At 55.1% G+C, this 17,993-nt stretch overlaps 1 protein-coding gene across 1 annotated transcript in view; it reads right to left on the reverse strand.

Annotated features, from left to right (window-relative positions):
• Positions 1–17,993, reverse strand: part of CACNA2D2 (calcium voltage-gated channel auxiliary subunit alpha2delta 2) — a 581,166-nt gene that overhangs the window by 56,002 nt on the left and 507,171 nt on the right. Inside the window, exons 13-16 of the mRNA XM_065407282.1 lie at positions 14,873–14,951; positions 11,241–11,290; positions 1,440–1,529; positions 794–865 (exon numbers count right to left, since the gene is read on the reverse strand). Of these exons, the coding sequence (XP_065263354.1) occupies positions 794–865; positions 1,440–1,529; positions 11,241–11,290; positions 14,873–14,951 (291 nt within the window). The remainder of the gene's footprint in view (positions 1–793; positions 866–1,439; positions 1,530–11,240; positions 11,291–14,872; positions 14,952–17,993) is intronic.

The raw sequence follows: 17,993 nt of genomic DNA on the forward strand, positions 1-17,993 counted from the left end.
TATCCATGACAAAATCGTAGCCTTACTCTTCACCACCCTCCTGCAGCACCGAGTGTTGTTATGCGATGTCTCCCATCCCAATACTGACCCACCCCAAGTCTGCTTAGCTTGGGAGAAAGGCTGAGCTTGCAGCAAAAGGTAGCATGCCTGAGAGAATCCATGCATAGATCGTCCCTCCCTGCCCAGCCAATGACTCCAGCGATTGTCTGCAGCACGAGAAGATGGGCAGGGAACAGAAAACAGCCAGAGCAAACGAGATACCAAGTCCAACATGTGTCCATCTCTCCCGCTAGTTTTCTGGCCAGATTCATTTGTGATCGAGTTCTGAGCTGTCCTCTTCCTCTTTAAAACCCAGGAGGGACTCGCCCCAGCTGGCCCCAAACACCCCAATCTCCCGCTCCTCTTGTCCCTATGCTCTCCGCCTCTCTCCATGCCATCTCTCACCCACGGGCACAAGGGCCACGGCCTCTGCAGCTGCTGCTGGCTGAGCCAGCCTCCCTATATCCCTCCACTTTCTAGTCTCATTGGAAGATGAACCCTTCCTCCTCTCCCACTGACTCCTGGTCCCCCCGTCCCTGTTTGGGATGCAGTTTGAATTGACACACACTGTGCACAGTAACGCTGGGTTGTGTTTTGTCTCTCTCCCCACCACACATACACACACGCACGACTCAATTCTCCACTCCCACTGGATTGGCCCCAGTGTGACCCCACTGACACCCCTGCAGTTTCTCTTAGTTTACAGAGGTGCACGAGCCCCCGGAGCGGGAGAGAGGACGGTAACATTTCATACCTTCCTGTTGCTGCTGCCATCCTCCGTGAGGTTAAACACTGGCAGGGTGCCGGTCACCATCAAGCCCAGGCCCTGGACAGAGAAAGGAAAGGCAACCAGTCAAGCAAGATCTCGGACACGTGTGCTCTGGTCTGACAGTTCCTTCGCAGGCTCCGCGCCACTGCTGGCCTGGGCCCATTGCATGGCTGGGGAAATCTGGGCGTTTATCCCAGGCTGGGACAGACGCCACAGAACAGAGCTGGTGAGCTGCAGTACTGAGCCCTGGGGGTCCGCTGTGCTGATGTGGATCTGCTACCTGAGTCTGGCTTGACACACCTCCCACCGTGAAGTTCTGAAGGGGGGTTGCCATGTGGTTTCCTTTTGGCACCAGCAGAGCGACTGTAAATCTACCCTGACAGTTCTGCGTCCTGTGGGGGTTAATTCCCAGGACTGTTCACATGTCACAGGGCTACCAGGTCCCTGCCAGGGGCTAGCAGCTCCCAGCTCTCTGACTGAGGAGCCTAAAGCATTATCATAACCCCTGCTTATTGGAAACCAAAGCTAAACGTCCATGGAGCAGCACCGAGCAAGCAGCGGTTCCAGCAGCTGGGGGAGGGAAAGGACAGGTGGGTGCGATGGGGAAAGGGCTCGCTTCTGTCTTGCTTACCAGAGCATCCTGATAGACATTGGTCCATTGAACCTGTTTTGCTTTGTTCCCTGCCAGGACCATGGGTCTCCCCAGCACGTCCAGGTACTCCTGCAGACACAAGGAGAGAGGCCAGCTGTGAGACAGAGACAGGCACCCCCTCCCCACCCCCCGTCAGAGATGGGCACACACAGTCCCAGCCCTGCTGGGAGCAGTGAGAGGAGAAACGCTGGCTCATATGCAGGGTATGTGACAGAGCCCAGTCCAGGGGGATCCCTCCACCTTTGCTCCCCCACATCCCTGGCTACTCCTAGCACTAGCAGAGACGTGGGCCTTCCTGCTTTCAGTTTCTTAGCCCTGGTCCCATCCTCAGTGGGCTGTGGGCTCCGCTCCATTGCTGCCAGCCCGGCCTCTCAGCTGCCCCTCAATCCCACAGTGCCTGCTTCCATTCTGGCTCTCCTGTTGGAAATGGCTGACATCAGCCAGAGGGACTCTTAGCCGGGGGCTCCACGCAATCCCATAGCATGCAACGGTGCCTGCCTGGCTGATCTGGGTGAGGCTAGGTCTTTGTCTCGCCTGGGGCTGGGCAGGATGAGAACAGCCACACCAGTACTTCCCCTTTAAAGGCAGGTATAGCAACCCTGCAACATGGTTGGCTGCCTCCCAAGCTCTCTCTTGCTGCCAGGGGTGGCTCCTGCAGTACCCTGCCTCAGTTTCCCCATCACTCAGTAACTCCATAGAGATTTGTGTCCAGTAACAATGCCCCTCCTTGGGGGCTGGTTTACTGCCATAAAATAAACTCAAACATAAAGTCTCCTCTGCCCCACTCTCCCACAGGGCCTAGCCCCCCTCCTTCCAAGACCTGTTTGCCTTTTTAGAGTCCCAAGCTGGGCACAGCCCCTGTCCTGGGAGCCTCCTTCCTCCCTGCCGCATCTGCAGGCATCTGCCAACCTCCTGCAGCGCCTTCTCGCTCCAGGCCTCCCCAAGGCCGGATCAGGTCACCGGACCCACTAGCCACATGTCAAGGCTAATTCCCCACTCTGGCACTTCAAGTGCAGAAGGTGGAGGCCCGTAAGGATTCTAAAAATTAATACTTGCCACTTCAGGCTTGTATTAAACTCCCAAGGTTACAGCTTTTCTCTGACCTTGGCTTGGTAAATGCTGCCGCCACCCTAGTGAAAACTGCCTCTTGCAAATCCTGGAAAAACTCACTTGGGAAGTTTTCCCTGAGGCCCCTCGGTTTTTCCACCCCTCCCTTGGGGAAGCCGAGAAAGAAAACAAACAAAAGGGAAACCCAGCTGTTGCCACCAGCTAATTGAAAAACATATGCACAGACTTTTTAAGACACAAAACCAATCAGGTTTTTAAAAAAGGTAAATTTTATTAAAAAAAGAAAGGAAACACATCTAGAAAATCAGCTATTGCTAAATGTTATAGAGCAACTGAAAAGGGGTTAAAAACTAGGAATGGCTCCCTGGGGTCCAGCTTAACATTACAAAAGAAAACAAAAATACCTGAGCTTAGCATAGAGGAAATCCACATGCCAAAATAAAGAAATAAACCTGATCGCGTCTATCTAAACATTCCCTGTCCCAGTGAATCCTTAAAAGTATGGAAGATAATTTTTCACACCTAGTTCAAACTTTACACAGCATTCCTGCTGCCCCTGTCTCTTCAGACAAAAGAGAACAACCAGAGACAAAGGGAAAGTTTTTTCCCATTTTTAAAAAATTCTAGCCTTCCCATTGGCTCTTTTGGTCAGGTGCCCACTCCCTTTCCTTTACCGGGGGACTTTGTTAACCCTTTATAGGTAAAGCAAGCAGAGAACAGCCACTAAGAGGGACTTTATAGCTAACTGGCTGGCTGGGTGTCCATAAAAGAGAGCTCCCCCCCACTTCATTTACACACCACATGACTGTTATTCTCTCCACCTGGGAAGGAGAGTTAATCTTGGGGCCCATCTCCCCTCAGACGCCCTGTGACAGACCCGAACACTAGGTGCTCCATAAGGGCTTTCCCACCCAAGGTTACGCTCATCAGTGAAGCCTTGCGACTGCTCCCACCATACAGATGGGGAAAGAGAGAGAGGCGACGACATGCCCAAGGCACACAGAGTCAAGGGCAGAGCCAGGAATGGGACCTCGGAGTCCTGCTGTTTTGCTCTAACCACTAGATGACACTGCCTTCAAGTGATGCCGCTGAGCTGAAGGCCAAGAAATCCCCTTGGAGCTGGACTGCACACGTGGGGGCGGACGGGGGAGAGACTGGCACTGGACAATTCTTTCTCTGTCTCCTCTACTGCCACCATGACACCCGCCTTTCTCTGGGCATGTACAGGCTCTGTGTCATTGCAGGGTCCTTCCTTCTGCCCCCTGCCGGCAGAGAACCTCCCCCACCAATGCATCCCCCCACCAGTGCAACGCCGGACACTGACAGCAGCATTGACAAGCATTCAGCATTGACTCAGGCACACAGGTTAAGGCCAGTTTTGGGGCCCAACTTGAGACTCCTTAAAGGGGCAGGATTTCCAGTCGACGGGTGCTCCCCACTCTCTGACACCCATGCCCCTTTGAGGAGTCTCAAGTTGAGCCCCCCAAATCACTAGCCCCAGTGTGGCCTAGTGGATAGAGCACTGGGTTGGCATTTAGGAGACCTGCATGCTGTTCCTAGCTCTGCCGTGCTGGGTGACCTTGGGCAACTCACAGCCTCACTCTGTGCCTCAGTTTCCCCATCTGTAAAATGAGGATCATGGCACTGCCCTCCCTTTGTAAAGCACTTTGAAATGTGCTAATGGAAAGAGTGATGTAGCAGTGCCCATCTCCCCTCTCACTCACTCACCCTTTACTACCCCCGTGGCAGCACTCCTGCTCTATACTGCTGGGACACAGAGCACAACCAGGCCCGAGGTGGCTCCCATGGGGAAGTAGCTTTTCATCCTACAGGCTCGGGAAGGATTTAAGCAGCTGAGCCCCACCAGCACTGCAGACCACAGCGGAAGGAGGGTGGTGAGGGGAGCACCAGGAGTGATGCGAACCACACCCAATCCTTTCTAAATCCTTTCTAAACCAGCATCTCCCTGGGTGCCAGAGTAGGGGGAAGGACTGGGGACAGACTGGAGGCTCAGTGCTTTCGGCCACCTGCCCAAGTGCATTAGGGGGCAGCGCTTGCCAATCAGCCCTCCCTTCTCCCCAAATCGATTAACCCCCTCCCACCCCCCCGCATGGAGGTTGCCATGGAGAGAGCAGCAGGCTGCAGCCTGGGCCCTGAGGGGGCTGTATTCTTTCTGGATGACAAGAGAGAGAAGCAAGGAGAAGGCATGGAGCAGGAGGGAGCCATGCAGCCAGAAAGAGAAAGCATAGCTCCTAGGAGTACACCAGGGATGGTATTAAAGCTTTATCCACACTCACCGTTTACCCCCGTGGGAGAACTATCTATCTAAGCTGCTTACATGGCCCCCGTCGTATCTGGGCGCCTGACACTCTTTCATGTATTTTTATCCCACTCCTATTCAGCAGGGCAGGGCTGGTATCTCCAACCTGGGGCTCAGTGTTGCATGGGACAGAGCAAGGAACCGAACCCTGGTCTCCTGCCAGCGCTCTGACCACTGGGCCATCCTTTCTCTCCACTCAGCTGCAGCACCGGGTCATTGAGCCCTGCTCTGAGCAGGCCTGAGCCCCCACAGGACAGCAATGGCACAGTTGTCCGGCTGCAACCTTGCGGAGTTGTTTAAAATTAAAGCATTGGAGGTGAATGCTGAAAGAAACCGACCTCCGGGCCCTTACCGCTGTGGGTACACCCCACTCTCCATGAGCATGCGGATCCGCACCCGTGACAACCAGCTGGAAACAAGAGCACTAAGGGCACATCTTCCCTGCAGCCGCGGGGCCTGGCTGCAGCTCATGTAGATGTACCAAGCGAGCTGGGGTGCAGAAGCCTGAGTGATTCCACAAGGTTCCAGGCGGGCTCGTGCAGCCTGCGATGGCGCCTGCGTTGCCATGGTTTCAGTGCTCCGGAACCCAAGCAAAGCAAGATTCAGACTAGCTCAGGTCCGTCAATATGAGCGGCAATCCCAGCCTGTGCTTGCAGTGTAGATACACAGCGAGAAAGGTTCTCAGCTCTGCCGCAGATACCCTGTGAGACACTTCGCCCTGTGCCTTTCCCCACTGGCACAGCCATGGGGGACTGAGAGGAGAGATCTGTCTGGACAGGCAGCCGTGAGTACCCTGCGGAAATGGGATTGAAGGGTGGAGACGATCGCTGGCTGGCGAAGGAGGTGGCGGGAGGAAGTGGAGGCAAAGAATGGAGAAGAGGGAAGCAAGGGCTGTCAGCCACACGGAAAGAATTCAAAGCAAATGGCAAATTCCAGCGCAAAGCGCGGCCACGCAAGAGATGCCCCCTCCGCTGTGGTGCCCAGGCCGTACTGGGCCTTGGATCAGGCCCACAAACCGCTGGCTGGCAGCGAGTTTCCGCTGGCCAGCTGCTCTGGGTGCACCATGCACTGGGTCACACTCCTGGAGGGCTGGCGGGGCTGGGAGGGATATTCCCATGTTCCAGTCTGAGTCGGAAACGTTCACTGTAGGCCAAACGCTCTGAGGAGTGCTGGGGGGCTGTGCCAGAGAAAGGGAGGGTCCCAGGCAGCACTGAGGGCTCAGGGGTCTCTCTCTGCCCCCTCAGGCTGCCTCCCTTTTGTGTTTGTTGGCACACCTTCGCACCGCGACTCTGCATCACGGGATGCGTCCTCGCCCTGGGAGGCAGCATTAAGAAGTGGCATTACATCACCACGGGCCCCTGATGCGATGCGGCACCGTGGAAGCGTACGGTTCAATAGCCAGCTCTACTGCAGGACTTGGGCCCATCACACCCTCTCCTTACTACGCGCCCAGCCACATCTGGGACTCCCTCATTTTCCTCAAGGCCAGGCTGGGGGATATGGGACAAACCACCAAACCCTTCTGTGAGCGGCACTACAGGTAAGAGGTAGGGACAAGGAGCCACTTCTTCCAGAACATCCACTCCTTGCCTCCCACCCTGCTCACACTGCCCTATGGGCCCCCTAAGAAAACCTACAGCTGCACCACGTATGGGGGGCCCTCTGGCAAACTGCAGGGCTGCAAGATGCAGCCCCATCCCCAATCCTGAGTGACCACTGGGTCAAGAACATGGCAGTGACCCCATCAGAGCCCAGTGGGAACGTCAGCAGGGGAAATAAATGTGATGGGTAAGCCCAGCCGTTCACCATATGCAGGGACCCAGCATGGCGAGGTGCTGGCCAAGCCCTTCCAAGTGATTGTGGAGGAGTCTCTGCCGTGTGGTAGGCTGAATGCCTCTGGATGGCCAGGAGCACCATGGGTCGGCCGGGATGGGGCTGAGAATGGCTCAGGCACCAGCTCAGCAATTCTCCAAACGGTGCTGTCAGAGCCCTGAGAAATGTCTTTGCCGCATGAACGCCAGTTGCATATGATGTTCATGTTACTCTGCAGCCCTGGGTGGAGAGCAGGAACTGAACCAACGACCTCTGGATCTTAAAAGCAGGAGCCTCAATGGCTGGAGCTCAAAGATCCGACCCAGACCGTGTTGGGCTCAGCAGCCTCTCTCTGGCTCAGCCACCACTGTAGTGGGTGCAGTTCCACTGCATGATGGGCCACGGAGGTGTAGTGAGGGAGACGATAATCGCAGACGATGCTGGAGGACAGGACTGGTTGCCCAGCAAAATGGTGCCTGGCTCATCACATCCTCAGCAAAACTCTCAGTTCCAATGGGAAGGTTTGCCCGAGGGAGGACTGCAGGATCAGGCCCATAGTTGGATCAGACAAACAGTAGTCTGGAGCACGTCCAGACGAACACGCTGGCGATTTAGCTTTTTGAATATGGGGAGCAGCAGACGCCAATGAGCTCAGTAACGTGACATCTGTCACTAGCACAGCAGCTTCACTTTACTACCCTCTGTTCCAACCAATCTACTCTGCCTCACCCCAAGCACTAAGAACGGGGGACACAAATGGCTACATTATCCTGCCCGAGCAACCCCTCTCAGAGCCATTACGTGGATGGAGTTTGACTTTTCAGGAGAAATGCGACAGACTCCGGGGCCATCTGAGCTCAGATTCAAGACAGCAGTGTGCTTTGTGTTAGTGTGGTTCTGATCTTGTTTTACACTTAATTTCAAAGGGATACAATTACTGCTCTGCAGCCGAGACGTTAAATGCCGAGAACGGATGCCTCTGAGAAACGAGTGCATTGTAGCTCTGCATTGCTGGTTGGGGTCTTTTTAGTTGTTTTCTTGTTTCTGAGCTATTAGGGGCCGTGTTTTCAAGCTGAGATTCTCATAAAATCACCTGACTCCAAGAGCTAGGAGGTGAAGGAAATCATCAAATCTGCAAGACTTGTAATCCACAGATTCCAAGGCCAGAAGGGAGCACTGTGATCATCTAGACTGGCCTCCTGTATAGCACAGGCCAGAGACCTGCCCCACAATAATTCCTTTCAAACTAGTGCAGACCTTTAAAAAAAAAATCCGAATCTTGATTTAAAAGTTGCTGGTGATGGAGAATCCACCATGATGTGTGGAAAATCATTCCAATGGTCAATTACTCTCACTTAACAATTTACGCCTTATTGCCAGTCTGAATTTGGCTAGCTTCATCTTCCAGCCATTGGACTGCATAAGACCTTTGTGTGCTAGCCTGAAGAGCCCATTAGCAAATATTTGTTCCTCAGGAAGGTACTTACAGACTGTGATCAAGTTGCTCCTTAATCTTCAATTTGTTAAGCTAAATAGGTTGAGCTCTTTGGGTATGTAGACACTGCAGCCTTCCTCCATGTAGACAGACCCGCTTTAGTGGGGCTCATGGTAGTGTGCTAAAGATAGCAGTGTGGGTGTGTTGGCTTGGGCTGCACCTGGGGCTCTCAAGGCTAGAATCATAGACTCTCAGGGTTGGAAGGGACCTCAGGAGGTCATCTAGTCCAACCCCCTGCTCAAAGCAGGACCAATCCCCAGACATATTTTTGCCCCAGATCCCTAAATGGCCCCCTTAAGGATTGAACTCACAATGCTGGGTTTAGCAGGCCAATGCTCAAACCACCCAGCTATCCTCCCCCTAGAGGGTCAGGTGGGCTGGAGCCCCAAGCTGTAACATCCACACTGCTATTTTTAGTAATGCATGCTAGCAGGGCTGGAGTCTGTCTACCCGGGCTGGGAAGCTCATGCCAGTGGCAGGGCAGACGTACCCTATGAGTCTATCGCTATAAGGCAGATTCTCTAGCCCTTTACTCATTCCTATGGCTCTTCTCTGACCCCACTCCACTGTATCAACATCCTTCTTGGATGGTGGGCCCCAGAACGGGACACCGGATTCCAGAAGCAGCCGCACCAGTGCCAAACACAGAAACAGAGAGTTGGCAACGCTGCCAGAGAGAAAGATTTTGTCGCTTGCACCTTTACTCTCAGGCCAGGTCCTCAGCAGCACCAGCTCAGGATATGGCCCATGATTTTCAAACTGACCACGTGTCACTTGGGACCACGCCTATGCCATGCAACATTCCCTGATCGTAACCCTCTGCTCTGAGCTCTGCTCTGCATACAGCACCCGTCCCCCATTGGACTGCTCCGTACCCATACAGGGCTCCCCATCTGTCCCATTCTCCATCTCTATAGGATGGGCCATACCTACACCCTACTCCAGAGTCATGAAACCAGGGTGTGGGGAGCACATGGCACCTGAACCCTACCCCAGGATGGGACTGGGGGGCACATGACACCCGGACCCTACCCCAGGATGGGATGGCGGGGGGGACAACACGACACTCGGACCCTACCCCAGGATGGGATGGCAGGGGGGGACAACACGACACTCGGACCCTACCCCAGGATGGGATGGCAGGGGGGGACAACACGACACTCGGACCCTACCCCAGGATGGGATGGCGGGGGGGACAACACGACACTTGGACCCTACCCCAGGATGGGATGGCAGGGGGGACAACACGACACCCGGACCCTACCCCAGGATTGGGGCAAGGGGTGGGGACACCAGGACTTTATTTGCTCCCCATCCTTGCTGGTTTCCCTTTGAGTATCCAACACTTCAGCTGCAGAGAAACCAAGGAAAGGCAAAGGGAGCAGAGAACTGCCCCCACAGATGAGGAGGAGAACCAGGGGAAGAGCAGAACATCCCCAGCCATTCAGCGAGGCAAGGGGACAGGCCAGCCCCCAGTGTCCCATGGATAACCTTGTGCAACCAGCTAAAACTCACTCACTCTCCCATTCCTTTCCCCCCTCCCTCTTTTGCCATGTTGTTTTGCAATTGTCTGGCTGGAATGCCTGGCTGGGCTGTGAACAGAAGGCCACTAGCCCAGCCTGGCAGCCCCATTTGCCTGGTGCTAGTAACTTGTCCCCAGCTCTCACTTGACGCCTGTCACCTTGAACAGCCTGACAGATCAGCTGGCGCCGCTCGCTCTGCTCCATGTGGATTAAAGTACGAAGTTTAATAACTAGCCACTTAAGGAGGGAAGGGAAAAAAAGGTCCAAGAAGTGGGCCATTCGTTTCAATAATGCGGCTCATCAGGCTCTGTGACGGGTACCTAGTCTCTGCTCTCCTTTCCCAACGTGGACTCAGGTCACGCTGAAATGGGTCTGGGGGCCCCAGCTGGGCACCCCATAGATATCTGCCTGCATTGTGTACTCAGCAATTCAGGGTGCTTGGGGGTTTGGCCTTGGGAAAGATTCAAGGCTGGGACAGAAGGGCGAGTGGGCTGCAGGTGGGGACTGAGAAGCATCTGCAGAGCAGGGTGGAATGGCCAGGCAGGGTTTGCAGCTTGCAGATTTCATAGATCCCAAGGCCAGAAGGGGGCACTGTGGTCACACAGGAGATCAGACTAGATAACCCCGGCCAGCAAACTTCCCCAGAATAATTCCTGTTGTACCAGTGCAGAGTCCAAGGGGTAGGCGAGAGGTTCTACAAAACACAGCCAGTCTGGATTTAAAAATCGCCAGTGATGGATGCGCTGTTCTTGGGGTTGGGGGTGAGAGAGGAGACATTTCTCCCAGTGAAGTCTGCTTGGATCAGAGCCAGCTCTGGCCCTTTGATCTGACTCAATTTGGCCCCAGTCCTAGGCAGAGGGAAGTTCCTGGGCCCCTGCCAGCACCGGCACATCTGTCCCCACACTTCTGAGGTGGTGCTGCCTGTGTGCCAGAGATGTGTTCGAGCCCCGCTTCAGGAACAGGGGTAAAACCTTCAGCGGTGAAGGCTGCGTCCGCTCTAGCATTCCTCACTTGATCTACCACCACTGCAGCTCCCGTGGCATGCTGGCAGCTCTGGGGTAGAGGAGGCACCAGCAGCATTCTACCCCTGTGCTCGGTGTCATGCTAGCCAGCAGGGCGGCAACAATGCTGGCAGCCAGCGTGAGCCAGGGCCCTTACTCTGGGGCAGCACTGGTTCTGGGGCAGCAGTGGGGGATTCAAGGGGAGAAAATCTAGCACAGGCCCAGCCAGCCCTGTCCAGGGGCGACATTACCGGGCTCGCTGGCAGACAATCCAGCGGCTGGGAGATGAAGCCAGCTAAGGACAACCTGGAAAGAGGTGCCTGTGTGTAAGAGTGAGGGCGATTAACTCCCCTTTGGATTGGCTTCTCCTCCATTAGCTGGAGTCCTACCCCAGCACTGGGTGTCTCTCTCAGAGCCCAAGCCACTGGGTCCGATGCAAGAACCTCAGGAACCGGTTCTCTAGCTTGTGTCATGCGGGAGGTCAGACTAGAGGGATCATTTGAGTTTCCCTCTGGTGGATCTCTGGGTGTATGTGTGCTGGGGGCCGGCGCGGCTCCTTACCTGTGTGTTGATTCGGATGGCCCCAATGGAGGGAATTTCGAAGTAGTAACCTATGCAGAGAAACAAAGCAGGGAGCTGTAGAAACACGCCCATTGCGCACAGCCTGGTACCTCCCCATTCGCCCTTGGCCAATGCCCTCCCTCCTCACAGCCTCAGAGCCACTGAGGATGTGATCCCAAAGTCCTATGGGTACCACCTGCAGGGATCCCTGAGCTAGAGCCCCGGGCCCTGGAGACAATGGGTCCTGGGTGGGGGGAAGGAGCCAGCAATGGAGCGGGGAGCAGGATCCCCAGTCGCTCTCTTTGGATTGAAACCAGGGCGGGATACTGCAGGCAAACAAACAGATGGGGCTGTGGAGAAACGAGACTGAAAGGAGTTGTAAGGACCAGAACAAGGATTGAATCCTACAGGGCAGGAGCAAAGGGCATGCACAAAGCTGGGGTGGGTGGAGCCCAGGGCTGGCAGAGCAGGGGGCTGTCGGTAGGGTGACCAGATGTCCCGATTTTATAGGGACAGTCCCAATTTTTGGGTCTTTTTCTTATATAGGTTCCTATTACCCTCCCCCCCCTCCCAATTTTTCACATTTGCTGTCTGGTCACCCTAGCTGTAGGTCAGGTGTGATGGGCATGGGCAGAACTTATGGGTGGGAGCCCAGGTCTGGGACAGTGGGGGCGGAGGAGCTGTGGATTGGGATTGAGAGGCACCGGCAGGGCTGTGGGCATGGGGGAGCCCAGGGCAGGGATAGCAGAGGGCTGTGGGTTGGGATTGAAGGGCATGGGCAGAGCTGGAGGGGAGGGAGAGGGCAGGGCTGGAATAGCATGGGGGATGCAGGTCCACAATGAGCTGTAGGATCAGGCCCATGCGGAGGAACCTGAGCCGTGCTGCTCTCCCAGGCTCTGCTGTAGCTAGTGCCAATGCTGTCAATCTACAGAGCATTCACACTATGCCACCCAAAGCCCTGGGAATTCAGGAGGCAGTTTGTAAATTGCCCCTCCCCCACATTAGATGATAATGAGGCATCAATCAGCTTCAAAACAGACCAGTGATTTGGGGAGCCTGTCAGTGGTCACTTTTGATCTTTGAAAACCAAGTGACACAGCAATTCTGCCTCAGTTTCCCCTCCATTGCTGGAGCGATCATTATCTAGCCTTCCTGTTGATTTTTTGCTACAGCCTCGGCCCTCTCGCCAGGTCTCTAGTGGTCCTATTCCCTTGCAGAGCGTTCAAGTCCCATGGATCAGGAGGCCAGTCACCCTAGGTAAGGGGTGTACAGTGCGGGTTTCTTCAAAGCATGGCTTGCCGCTTCAAGGCCTTAGTAAAACCCTTTGCTGGGTTTCACACGGGAACCCAGAGACTCTGTCTGAACCCATCAGAGTCACCCTGGGGTCTGCTCTTTGAGAGGATCCGGTTTCTTGGGTAGCATCTCACCAGTCTCTGGCTGAAGGCTCCTGCTCCTCAGCCTCCCTGGCAGCCACCCCTCCCATCCACTCCACAGCTCTTTTATCTCCACTGCCCAGCTGTCAGGCCAACCATCAGCCCAGCTAAGCAGGCAGACAGCTTTCCCTAGTAACCCTCCAGCAGCCGAGACAGCGTGTGCACCCCATGGCGCCGGGGCCCAGCGTGAATCCCCTGAAAGAGGCCAATTTGCAGAGAGCGGGTTCTCTGCCTCCACTGAAAATCAGGGGGTCTCAGGCTCCCAAAATCACGGGTCACTTTCCAAAACCTTAGCACCCGCATGCTGAGTGAGATGCAGAACCCCAAGAGTCCATTGCTGTAACTGCTGGGCGCCCCATGTTCCCACGAGCGAGGCGCGGATGGGAGCTGATAAGCCATAATGAGCATTACCTGTTGCGGGGCTGCAGCGTGGTAATTGAGACTCAAGTGGGGCTAAGAGGGGTGAGGAACAGATGCTGTTGGCGCGTGGTGCATGAATTCCCAGACGTGCTGGGAGGGGAGAGGGCACCGAGAGGATAGCTGAATTAACGCTAGCCCGGGGGTTGATGGGTGTCCGGGACTGATACAGCCAGGTAAGGGGGAGATCCCTGGTCAGGACAAAGGAGAGACAAAAGCAGTGTGGGCTAGTGAAGAGGCACAGACGGGAGGCAGCAGGTAGAGAGGAGAGAGAGAGACTTGCAGGAATGGAGAGGTGGGGAGGGAGAGTCCTTGGCAGAGGCCGGAGCCAGGAGGCTGCTGAAGAAGCCTGGGGAAGGGACATGCAGCAGGCTCAGGGAGCAGAGGTGTGAGTGCAGGGGGCAGAGCGAAGGCTCCTCACGGCTCCCCCACAGAGCAGGCCCTAGGAGAGGGCTTGGCACTGGCAGACACGTTCGTCAGGCAGGGAAAGAGGTATTGGGCTGATGGCAGGAGGGGAGAGCAGCGGGCCAGGCTGAGTGGGCGGAGCCCTGTGCCAGGCCTCTCCAGGCAGTGTGGGGGGAGTGGGGGGACTAACTGCCCAGCCTATCCCTGGTCCTGAGTCAGCTCCCGGGGAGAGGCTCACTGCTCCTTGGGGCCCAGTTGGCTCCTTTGCTCATGGAACCCCGCCCCCCCAACCCCGCTCCTGGGTAGCTCTGCTACAGGGTGAGGCCCTCCCCATAATCTGCTCCATGCCCCCATTCTGCACTCATGGCAGTGACCCCCACAAGCGGCTCCCCCTCCCCTATGTGTGGAGGTCCTGCACATGCCACCCGGCTCCCCTGGCAGACGATGTCCCCAGTGGGCACAGAACCGACACAGGGATGGCTACCTCTCCCTTTACAAGCAACTACGTGCCAGCGAACGGTGCCAGCGTGGAGCCCTCTATCCAGACAGCAAAGGCAGAGCAAACTTCCCATGCACCTCCTCTGCCACTCAGTGCGACAGAACTGTCGGAGGGCGAGGGCACCTCAGCCCGGTCCTTGGCCCCTCTGCTTTACGGGCCAGCAGGGTGGGTGAGCCTGGCTCGGTGCTGGGGTTCATGTGAATGGAGCTAAGGTAGGGGGACCCTGTTTTCTGTGCAGTCCAGCTTTGAAGAAGAGGCATCTCCCAGCTGGGGCAGTGAGCAGCACACAGTACTGGCTCCCAGGGAGATTTTGTATCCTCTCTCCACCTCGGCCACCGGGGAAGGTCAGACCAGGAGGAGGTGCTTTGCTTGTGCGGACGGAAAGCATAGATGCCTTCCGTCTGTGAAGGGCGACTCTCCTGCACTTTCCCTGCAGGCTCCCAATCAGCCAGCAGATGGAACTCTTGGGTTAGGTTTGTTATGTTGCCTCTGAGAAGCTCCGGAAAGCAGGGAGAGACTATTTGGAGCGTCTTGTGAATTGCACTGAGTGAGTCACAGAGTGCCGGGCCTGGCACCCCGGCTCCTCGCTGGGCCCCGTACCCCAAAATGCCAGAGCACAAGGGGCAAGACATCAGCTGGACCCTCCAGTTAAACAATGTAGTAGCAAAACCACAGCCCTGTTGTACCACAGAGGTTAGATCTGTTTGCGGTGGGCAATGCCACACAACCATTGAGCGGGGTGAGCTTCCCCACAGCAGTGCCCTGCCCACAGCACTCAGAGCCCAGCCGGGGTGAGCTTCCCCAGAGCAGTGCCCTACCCACAGCATTCAGATCCTGGCCGGGGTCAGCTATTCCCCCCCCAGCGCCATCCTACTTACCTTTGTTGGCACAAGCCATCCACTGCAGGGGGGTCACGTCGTAGTTGTGCTGTCCCACCGAGAAGGTGAACACTCGCACCTGGCGGAACGGGGGGCAGGTTAGTAATGGGGGACAGAGACAGGGATCTGCTAACTGCACCACGCCCCGGAATGTCTCAGCACCAGAGCGCAACACCACGAGAGCTGGACCATGTACCAGCTCAGGCTGAAGGCCCTCACTGAGCTAGCTGGCCTGGCTGGGCTTGGGGCACTGCAGTGCAGGAGCCCAGGGCTGCAAGCTGAAGCCAGACAATCTGAAACTAGAAACAAGGCACAAATGTTTCACAGCAAGGGCGACTAAGCACTGGAACAAGGTCCAAGGGAAGCGGTGGAGCCTTCATCCATTGGTGTCTTCAAATCCAGGCTTGGCTGCCTTGACATTAGCCAAACCCAGGTTAGCGGGCTTGGCACAGGGGCAACTGGGTGCGGTTCTCTGGCCTGCAGGAGGCCAGACTGGACGATCCGATGGCCCCTTCTGCCCTCAAACTCTAGGAATCGATGAGCACAGCAGTGTGGTCTAGCGGACAGAGCATGGGACTGGGAGACAGAAGCTCCCAAATTCTTCTTCTTCTCCTAAGGCCCCCACTTGAGATCAGGGCCTCCCTGTACAAACACAGCAAGAGACAGTCGCATACAACTGAAAAAGGCGAGACAGGGACAATGAGCCAGAGAGGTGAAGTGACTTGCCCAATAGCACAGCCAGGCAGTGATTGAGCTGGGAAGAGCGCCCAGATCTCCCGTGTCTCAGTCTTGTGCCCCTCTCCACTAGACCATGCTGCCTCTGATGCCCGCCCACCATTCTACTGATGGGTCTCCCGCTGATCCTGTCTGTGGCCTGGTTCACTCCCTGTGTGCAGCTTGGACTTAGGGCCAGCCTGGGAAAGGCATTTAGGCACTGTTCTGCTCTGCGTTGCTATGCCTAACTGATTTAGGAGCCTGAGTCCCATTGACTTTCAATCAGTCAGTTAAGCGTTGCTTTGCTCAGCCAGGTTGTGAGGCTTTGAAAATGTTATTACAATCTAAAGTGAAGAAAATCTCACTCCCCATAGACTCTTAGTCTTTAAGGTCCAGTATTTTCTGTCAATCCCTCAAAGCACCCCGTTCGAATCAGCTTAGCATTGTTAGTATCGAGACACTTATTACTCTTGCTTTTGCAGTAAACGCACGGGTGGGGGGAGGAAAATGTTTGACTTCCACCTGATCTAGACAGCTCTTTGAGCCAAGCAGCAGCTGTAGACTACAGCACCCATCATGCAACACTCTCTCTTGGTCTAGATTAAATTACTATGAAGTGAGTGCAAAACTGGCTGAAAGACCGTACTCAAAGTGTAGTTATCAATGATTTGCTGTCAGACTGTGAGGATGAATTTAGTGGGGTCCTGCAGGGGCTGGTCTCGGATCCATTACAATTCAATATTTTCATTAATGACTTGGATGATGGAGTGGAAGAGTGTGCTTTCAAAATATGCAGGGGACACCAAACTGGGATTGGTTGGCAGCATTTTGGAGGACAGGATTAGAATTCAAAACAACCTTGACAAATTGAAGAATTGGTCTAAAATCAACAAGACGAAATTCAGTAAAGACAAGCGCAACATACGGCACTTAGGAAGAAAAAAATCAAAAATCAAAACTACAAAATGGGGACTAACTGGCTAGGTGGCCGTGCTGCTGAAAAGGATCTGGGGGTTAGAGTGGATCAAATGGAATATGAGTCAACAATGTGACGCAGTTGCAAAAAAGGTAATATCATTCTGGGGTGTATTAACAGGAGTGTCGCATGTAAGACACAGGAGGTCATTGTTCTGCTCTGCTTGGCACTGTTGAGACCCCAGCTGAAGTGCTGGGTCCAGTTCTGGGTGCCACACTTTGGGAAAGATGAGGACAAACTGGAGAGACTCTAGCGAAGATCAGCAAAAATGATCAAAGGTTTAGAAAACCTGACCTGTGAGGAAAGACTAAAAAAATGGGGTGTTTAATCTTGAGATAAGAAGACTTGGGGGGGAGGCGGACCTGATAACAGTCTTCAAATATGTTAAGTGTTGTTACAAAGAAGATGGTGATTAATTGTTGCCCACACACCCACTGACAGTAGGACAAGAAGCAATGGGCTTAATCTGCAGCAAGGGCGATTTAGGTTCGATATTAGGAAAAACTGTCTAACTCTCAGGATAGTTCAGCTCTGGAACAGGCCTCCAAGGGGGTTGTGGAAAAATCCCCGTTACTGGAGAGTTTTAAGACTAGGTTGGACAAACACTGTCAGAGCTAGTCTAGGCTGACCTGGTCCTGCCACAGCCCAGGGGGCTGGATTCGAGACTTCCTCCAGCCCTACATTTCTGTGCTTCTCTCCCATTCACCCCGTGTGGCCCAGCTCTGAGAGGACAGGGCCGACAAGGGGCTGGGTCGGGCTGGAGGGCTTGCTGCTTGGATGACCCTCCAGTCCTCCCCAGCAATTGAAGGGATGCTTGGCCCGTGGAGGCTGGACTAATGAATGTGGAGCAGTTCCACTCCTGCTGCACGGTCTGGGCTGGAAAGGACTCTCCGCTCCCCTTTGCCGAGTTACTGGGGGGATGGATGGGGGTCACAGTGCAGTGACCTGCTGCCAATAGACTGGCAGGAAAAGGAGCCATCTAGGCACAACCCTCCTGCCTCCTGGGGACTCCTCTCCCACAGTCCTGCAGCCCCTTGAGAGCACTCCCCGCTGATGGGACTGGGAGACACCAAGGTGTTCCCATTCCCCTCCCTCCCAGCCCGGCTCTCCTGTGACACCTCCCTCTGTGTGCCAACAGCCCGGGCAAGGGAGCTCTGCCCATTTCCTTCCCTGGCATTTCAGCACAGGTAATAAAACAGCCCTGGCACGTGAGCCGCCCCATTACAAGGGCAGTGGCTCAGTGTGGGAGCAGGCGGGCAGGAAGGGCAGACGTTGTAATAGCTCCCATCAAATGAGGTGGAATCAGGTGATAAAGCTGGTGATTGTTTCCCCTTTCCTTGTGATGAGCTGGTGCAGGGCCAGGCAGCTCCAGAGACTCACTCCCAGCCCCCTTGCAGAGCTTCTCACCCACCTTTCCCGACTCATGCTCAA

Source organism: Emys orbicularis, chromosome 7 (assembly GCF_028017835.1).
Source record: "Emys orbicularis isolate rEmyOrb1 chromosome 7, rEmyOrb1.hap1, whole genome shotgun sequence".
NCBI lineage: Eukaryota > Metazoa > Chordata > Testudines > Emydidae > Emys > Emys orbicularis.